Genomic DNA, 8,829 nt, shown 5'->3' on the forward strand with positions numbered 1-8,829 from the left:
CCTTTCCTCCCTCCCTCCTGCGACTTCAAACGAGACCAGGACGTCGGAGCAGCGGAGGGTGATGGGAGCTCCCAGCAGGGCCCTCTGGCTCTAATAATCAGCCGGTGTTTATTGGTGGAATGGCTTTATTAGGAGATTTCAACAAGGGAGTGTTCTTGACTGTTTCGTGCTTTAGAGCTTCGTTTTAGCAAATCAATTATTCAATGAATCAATCCTCTTTAAGATAGTCAATGAAAAACTACAAGCGTTGGCATTTTTAGCAATATAATCACCTGAGTTTGAAGATAGATTGCACGTGTGTGCAAAGAAAGCCCTTTTCTGACGAGAATCTCCTTAGTTAGGACAAGACCATCTGGGTTCAAATAAACCTTCTGTCAGAGATTCCTGAAGACAAACCTCTCACCTGTGAATCAGAACGGTTGGATTAATCACTCACAATGGGTTTTGTTCACACTTTACTTGGAAAGTCTGAAACTTTGCTATCAAGTGACCACATAATGTCAGTAAAATGTAAAAAAATAAATACATTTAAAAAAACTTCAGGGATTTAGAATGAGAAATATAGCTTCTTGTAGGTTATATTTTAGGTCAGGGTTTGGTTAAATATGGTTCAAAATCAGATTAAGTTGAAGGATAAGCATAAATTAAGGTTTAAATATATATGTAAGATACATATTCTAAAATATTTGAGCATTAAATGGGTGAAATGTAACAGTTTTTGTATGAAATAAAACCACCATATGACTTTTTTTCTGTTTGTACGGAAAATCCTTTGTACGCCCTGAAACAGGGTGAAGAACATGACCCAGCGGTTTCCGCTTCCTTATTCTAGAGTGCGGGTCCTTTCTCCAGTCCTGATGTGTCATTTTTGTCATGACTCAAAAAGAGTGAAGGGTTTTTACAGCTTATCATTTGAGTCATTACGGTAACCACGGTGTTGTTGGCCGAAGCACCACCTGAAGCCTAATGAACACTTAAAGGCTATAGCCTTTATAGAGAATGCCATCGGTCCATCTGTAACACAACCAAAAGGGTCAGATTGTTTGACGAGGTTAGTTTGGCTGCATTATTGAAGAGGTTTCTATGCTCTGCTATCATACTTGTTCCAACAACACTATAGTTTAGGTCTAGTGAAAGTCATACAATTAACTAAGTAAGACCATATTAGCATGAAAACATAATACCAAAAGTAAATGTATTCATTATGCATAATGGCGCATTTCAGAATATAAAATATTGTTGGGTAAAAAAAAATGTCATAAAGTGTTCATCACTTTAAAGGGGCTTAATTCAAAATCAGAGTATTGATACCAACAAACAATTATGTGCAGTACCTATTAGCACCTACTATGTTGCATTTGGGGTTTATACATGGCCCATTACAAATAGAAACATTTCTGAAGGACACACTAAATCCCTTTCTCAGTATTTTCTTCCAATGAAAAGGGTTGGTGTGAATGTCGACACAAAATAATAAATATCGGCCATCAACTAACAGGTTCCTCAACCTCTAAATGACAAAAACGGTATTAAAAAAGGCTGTTTGTCAGTGGCTTCAAAAATAACCTTAAAATACAAAATATAAACGTAGTATGCTATAACTAATTATGTAAGTCACACTGGGTACACTTAATTAAAAGTGTTAAAACACTATTGTAAATTTGTGTTATGTCTTTAGAAATGCAACTCCTTATTATCAGGCTGCTCTAATAAGTCTCTTAAATCCCTCCAGTTGATCCAGAATGCTGCAGCTCGTGTACTCACAAAAACTAAGAAAAGAGATCACATTACTCCTGTATTAGCTGCTCTGCACTGGCTCCCTGTAAAATCAAGAATCACATTTAAAATACTTCTCCTCACCTACAAAGCCTTGATTGGTGATGCACCATCATATCTTAAGGAGCTTGTAGTACCATATTGCCCCACTAGAGAGCTGCGCTCACTCAATGCAGGGCTACTTGTGGTTCCTAGAGTCCTAAAAAGTAGGATGGGAGCAAGAGCCTTCAGTTATCAAGCTCCTCTTTTATGGAACCAGCTTCCACTTTCAGTCCTGGAGGCAGACACAGTCACCGCATTCAAGAATAGACTTAAGACTTTCCTGTTTTATAGTGCTTATAGTTAGGGCTGAATCAGGTTTGCCCTGGTCCAGCCCCTTGATATGCTGCTATAGGCTTATAGGCTGCTGGGGGATGTTTTAGGATACACTGAGCACCTCTCTCCTCTTCTCTCTCTCCTTATGGATGAATTTACATCTCTCCATTGCACCTTATTAACTCTGCTTCCTCCCCGGAGTCGTTGTGACTTCACGTCTCATAGGGTCCATTGGACCTGGAGGTGTCTGATGCCTGGTGAGCCGGCCTCCCACCTTGGCCCTGCTGATGCCCCGCCCCCTCCTCTCTACCTCCTTCTGTTTCATGGATTGGAGTTCCATTCATACATTGTCATATTCATGTAATGTGTTTATGTAACTTTGTAATGCTGTTCATTCTGTACACATGACATCTATTGCTTCTGTCCATCCGGGGAGAGGGATCCTCCTCTGTTGCTCTCCTGAAGGTTTCTTCCCTTTTTTCCCTGTGAAAGGTTATTTTTGGGGAGTTTTTCCTGATCCGATGTGAGGTCAAAGGTCAGGGATGTCGTATGTGTACAGATTGTAAAATCCTCTGAGGCAAATTTGTAATTTGTGATATTGGGCTATACAAAATAAACTGAATTGAATTGAAATGCAAAAGCAGCTGCTAAGTGTGACGTGCATATCTCGTTAAACACAGAAGATCTTTTCCAGCAACTGTTCAAACATGTGACTCCTGTCTTTCGTGGCCCTGTGACAACTGAATGCGTGGTCTGACCCCTGTATTCCTCACAACCCCTTAATTATACATTCTAATTTTACACTCTGAGGCGTGGTCCTGTCAGACTGTGTGCAACAAATTAGAGGATGGATGCCTGTCAATTAATCACGGGACAAATGGCTTGATGACTCTCTAACTGTTTCTTTCTCTGTAAAAAAGAAAAGAAAAGAGAGCTCTTAATAGAGCTCTTAAGGGAAGCTCTTAATAAAGGGGAACTTACAAAGCATCAGTTCAAGGTGAGAAAGTTTATATTGAAGTGAACGTAAAAGGAACAAAAATAAAAATGTATAAAAATGGAAATTGATAAATATTCTTTTGCTAATCAAATGTAACTTTATTTAAGATTTTTTTTCTAAGAATCAAATTCGATTTAAAACCTTCCTTTTGAAACAGCGTATGAACAGTAATGATGACAACTCGACTATACCTTGAATAGGGAAGGTAGCGCCGTAGTAGCACTTTAGTAGCACTTAAATGTCTCTTACTGATAGCACTTTGTAGATTAACTTTATTGAAGAAATTGTACTTTCTTGATTCTTGTTGTTCTGAGTTTGTACTCATGGTTTAATGCACTTATTGTAAGTCGCTTTGGATAAAAGCGTCAGCTAAATGACATGTCATAAATTGTAAACCGTTTGTAGCATTAGTGGGCATTATCTTTAAAATGGCTTTTAAAGATACGATCGAGACAAACTATCAACTGAAAGATCCCTTTGTTGATATTGGTGATAACAGCTCTTTTACGGATCACTTGACGGATGCTTTGCCTCATCTGAAAGCCATCCACTTCTCGCCACTTCACTGCTGTGATGGTCTAGTATAAAACGACTCATGCTATAATAGACACTTCAAATCTCAAGCAGGGAAAATAAGCACTGCATTAGCACTTAATTGTAGACAATTTTTGTTTTACAAGGGTTTGTGGTGATGCTGAGAGTCCCACCCAGGAGTGCATCTACTGTATGGCTCAGGCATCGAGAAGAACAGGGGAATATTGGGAGCTTAGGCCGGGAATGTCCAATAACTAGGGGTGAAAGAAGTATTCAGAACCTTGACTTCAGTAAAAGAACTAAGTAAGTATCAGATATAAAAGTACTTTGCAGGAAAAAAAAGGTCAATTTGAATGTAACATTATTTGATGTTACATTATTAGATCGTTAATACTAATGCATCAAGGACTGAACTGTTGTAGTTGGTTGAGGTTGAGGTAAATTAAAGTAGCAGTACCTCAAAATTGTGCTTCAGTAGTTTCCTTCACAGCCAACGTGTACCTTGTGTTGATTTTAAGAGACGTGTCTAAATCATCGCACAGGAGGAACTTCTGGCTCATGCATTTTTCAACAGGGCTGGCCTGGTGTCTCGCTGCAGATGAGGACCAACCATGGTCAGGGGAGACATACCAAAGCCCTGAGCTCAGCCCAAGTGCAGCAGTCTTACAACATGTCAGCAGTGTTATTTTTACAGGGTCATATTAGAAAACCAAACGGACCTGCATCTGCCCCACAAGGGCATTCCTTCATTGCTGACCCTGAACAAACCCACAACCTCTCGTCCTCCTGCTCTTATATCAGCTTGCTACAAGCCCCTGATTTCCAAAGTAGTATTTACCCCTGTCGTAGCTCACCAGGCAATGCACTTGTAATGACAAAGACTCCCATGAATTAAACAGTAAGTAGTCAAATAAGTCGTAACGCAGACTTATTTGATTACTTGTACCTTTAAATTCTGGCAGCTGTCTGTGCCCAGTTAAACACGTTAGATAGTGGTTGGGTGGACCAGTTGGACCTTGGGCGGAAACCTTCACAGGAATCGGGGTCGATTGGCATCAGACTGATAAACAAGCCTGTGACATAATGTGGAAACACTGATCCCATTCATTGGTCTAATCACCCGCAAAACATTCTACATGCCGGGCAAATCTCACACATATAAAACAAATTCCTCGCGGTTGGTGAGGGGATAGTGAGCAGCCATGGGGGGAAAATGTCTGTTTAGTGGAATATCACTGTCTGTCCTAAAGGCTTCTTCTCCCATCCACAAAGAGTTGGAAGTCTGGGTGAGATTAGGAGACTGGTGCCATTGCGGCTTTGTCTTCTACCCGCTACTCAAAATATCATGTCAGAAAGTTTGATAGTCTTCTCCCCCCAGTGTAGAGTGAAGACCCCCTCGTCGTCCAAGTTCCTACGAGCTCCCCCCCCCCTCCTCTCAAAACGGAGAGAAAAAGTGTGTGAGAATGTTTTAAGGAAAATTACAGAGTTTCTATGTAATCTCTTTTCGTTCTATTGGTTTGGACAGGAATCAGAACAGGGGCCTGGAACCCCAACGGAAACACGCAATAAATGTCCTTGTTGGAAAAACATAAACTTGTTACCAATTAGTGTTAACTGTGCACTCTGGCAAATGCAGGCCCTCATTATAATGACCTAAATAATTTGTACGAACAGTGCAGTCCAAACATATGAAGTCAGCAGCACTGGGATGACCCTCACTTGTTCTAAGCCAAACCTGTGCCAAGCCTGGCTTGTATACAACTTTTAAAATGGCAGATAAATTGCATCGGTCTTCTCTGATGAATATAATTAAACCCTTTTTCCCTTCAATTCAATTCAGTTTATTTGTTTATATACTTCAGGTCTTGAATATCTAAAGCCAGATTGAATATTACAGGGCCTTGAACTTGATCGACATGACATGATCATATGAGAAACATTATTAAGGAAATTGGATGATTTAGTTGTTCAAAAGTTATTGAAACCTCATCCATTTATTCATTATCAAATGATGTATTCACATAATACTAGCAGATGAAGAGGTATTCATATTCTTAACTGAAGTAAAAATAGCACAACACAATATAAAAATACTTTCAAGTTAAGGTACGAGTAAAGGTCCTGCATTGAAAACCTTATTTAATTAGAGGTATAATTTTGCAGCAGAATGGCCTTTGTGAATGTAATACTATATGAATAGTAATGTGTGAATGTGCATTAACATGGGAGATGCATTTTGCTGTTGTAGCTGGTGAATATGTAGCAAATCATACAACTGTAGCGCTGTTAAATCCATGATAAACGTTAATATTTTATAAATGTACCATATGTTTGGTTTTGTAGCTACAATCTTTTATTTATTTTATGCTAGTAACCAAAGCAGTTGTGCAGTTTATGTGGGGGAGTAAGAAACACCGCTTTACCCTGTGAAATGAGTACTGTGGGTATAAAGTAGCTTAACATGAAAACACTTAAGTTCAGTACAAATACTTAAATACTGTATGTAGGTACAGTAGGCTACTTGAGTTAATGTACTTAGTCCGCTATTGCGTCTACTATGAGTGCACTCTAACGTTTTAAATGTATGCAACAGCACCACCTACTGTTTATTACGCGCTTCTGCAACAACACGTAGGACGAATATTAACAAATAACGAATATTACAACACGTTATTATATTTAAAAATCGTTTATTTCGTTTCCATTTCTTGTCAAATGTTCCAAAAATAAATATTGGAATATTATGTTTGTAATAATACTATTATTGTATGTTTCAATGCGGCTTGAGTTGCGAATCTGCGGTAAGGAAATGAAACACAACCCAGTGTGATGAACCAGGCAGGAACCAGGAACCCACATGTTCTCGCGCTAGACCCGAAGCAGCAAGAAGGTTTCAGCGTCTGCGCAGCTTCGAAAAGCTCCGCGCGTACCTGCTTTGACTAACACATTTTGTTTTGTTACGCTCGAGGACATCTTTTCACAATGTCGTCGTTCAAGAAAGCGTGGAAATCCCGACAGAAAAACCACCATGAAAGATCTCAGGTGAGCGTTTCACTGTTTGGCTGGCTAGCTTGTTAGCATGCTAGCAACATTTGAGCCGCCTACATGTTATTACTGACGTATTACATGTGATGCCGATAAGTAAATATGACCACTGAGTGTGTATAACTTGAATTAAATGTGTCGTTTTTGTTCTAACAGCCTGAGTTCAGGAAACATTTGGGATTGCTGGAGAAGAAGAAAGACTACAAACTCCGCGCAGAGTGAGTTTAATGAAGTTTAAGACACATGTCTTATGTTTGGATTGGACTTTTAATGTCACGTTGTCGAGGAATACGTTTTGTAATTGATTTATTTGCGTGTTTTAAAGGGATTACCACAAGAAAGAGAACTCCCTTGCTGCTCTGCGAAGGAAAGCTCTGGATAAGAACCCAGATGAGTTTTACTACAAGATGATCAGCTCTCAGCTGCAGGTAAGAGATGTGTCAGCATCACAAGGCAGAGAACATGAGTTGCCCTTTATGAATCCCAATCATGTGATCTCTGTGGCTGAATGATTTTAATATGCTTGTCTTGTTTTGTGGCATGTTATCAGGATGGAGTTCACATAATGAAAAAAGCCAATGAGGAAGTGGCGATGACGGAGGAGCAGAAGAAAGTGATGAGGACGCAGGATATCAAATATGTGGAGATGAAAAGAGTTGCAGAGGCTACGGTAGGTTTATTTTTCCCGCAATAGAGCATGCTTGGATAACCTCTTGTGCCTGACTAGCTTGATTTAACACTTCAACATTTTGAATAAAAGAACACAACAAAAATGGACTTAATTATGCACTGAAAATAAAAAGTACAGATTACAGCCATTACCCGTGTAAATAATTCTTCTTCTTTTAGAAAATTGAGAGGATGAAAGGAGAGCTCCATCTTCTGGATGCAGACAGCAAACAAAGAAACAAGCATACATTTTTTGTGGGTTCCACGGCGGAAGGTGAATATACATGTACAGTAGTTATTTACGATGTGAACGAACGTCCTTGTCTTTGTGGGCTTTCAAAGTTATTAGGTTACCAGAAAAGTTTCAATGAGCGTTTTTCTGTCTCCCCTCAGTGCAGTCATTTGACCTGGCAAACCACCTGGACACAGCTCCTGAGCTGGTTGACAGAGTGTTCAACAGACCAACTCTGAAAACGCTGGAGACCAAGAGCATCCAGGGAGCTGTAGAGCCTCACAGTTTGGCGGTGTGTGTTTATAATGCATTGCAGTTCAGCTTCATTTGCAGCGTGACCGTCTAAACGGAATACATACGACATACCCACTGATGGTTCATGTTTTCTCCTTACTGACTGTAGAAGTTGGCCAAGCAGAGGAATCACCAGTATAAGATCCTTTCCCAGAGGATTGACAGAGAAAAGAAAATGTTTGTAATCAGCCAGAAGATTCAGACCCGCAAGGACCTACAGGTGAGGAGAAGATGTTCTTCATCACAACAGGCATTTTGCTTTCAATTTCAAATGACTGTCTTAACTTTTCCTTTCTCTGTGCACCAGGATAAGAACAAGAAAGTGAAGGTAAAAAAGGAGACGCCCAAGGCTGCAGCCATCTACAAGTTTGATGCCAAGAGGAAGCGCTGAGAGGGGAGTAATCATCATGCTGAGAAGAAATCACCACGTTTTCCAATGAGATATTGGTAAAATAATGGACTTCTAGATCGCAACAAAGACCACAGACTTGGGATAATTTTCTTTCCCTCAAATGTTGTTGCAATTTTGTACATATTTATCAATGACTTTTTGTTTCTTTCAAATAAATATCAGAAGAACATTAATGTGGTTTCTTGACTTACATTCCATTAGAATTGTGGCAGTAGATTGTATTTTGTTTTGTACCAGTAGGTGGCATTAGTGTTCTTTATCACATTATTAGGGGGGGGGGGGGGATCTGTTGGTGGCTCGAGGCACTGGAATATGCTTCGAGAAAACAAAGAGCTTGAAGTCACTTATTATGACCCAACCTTTAGACTTCAGAGGTTAATTGTGGTTTGATGGTCACTGACGTGCTCTGTCTTTGCCTGTTTCACATACGGCTCTCTAGTTTAGAAGGTTGGAAACAGGACCTGAACCCCCTCATCCAAATTTCAAACCTGTCATAACTTTAACTGATGTTCCATTTCAAAGGCATCCCCAAGAAAGCCATTAAGATGCATTGTT

General features: G+C 39.7%; 1 protein-coding gene across 1 annotated transcript; it reads left to right on the top strand.

Moving 5' to 3' along the window:
• The first annotated feature begins 6,467 nt into the window (after positions 1–6,467).
• On the top strand, positions 6,468–8,447 carry utp11 (UTP11 small subunit processome component). The gene is made up of 8 exons (XM_034553668.1): positions 6,468–6,664; positions 6,824–6,885; positions 6,993–7,095; positions 7,218–7,337; positions 7,517–7,610; positions 7,730–7,860; positions 7,972–8,082; positions 8,170–8,447. Exons 1-8 carry the CDS (start codon positions 6,605–6,607, stop codon positions 8,251–8,253), a joined length of 765 nt encoding a protein of 254 aa, XP_034409559.1. The 5' UTR covers positions 6,468–6,604; the 3' UTR covers positions 8,254–8,447.
• Positions 8,448–8,829: the final 382 nt, after the last annotated feature.

The sequence above is a fragment of the Cyclopterus lumpus genome, chromosome 16, assembly GCF_009769545.1.
Source record: "Cyclopterus lumpus isolate fCycLum1 chromosome 16, fCycLum1.pri, whole genome shotgun sequence".
Classification (NCBI taxonomy): domain Eukaryota; kingdom Metazoa; phylum Chordata; class Actinopteri; order Perciformes; family Cyclopteridae; genus Cyclopterus; species Cyclopterus lumpus.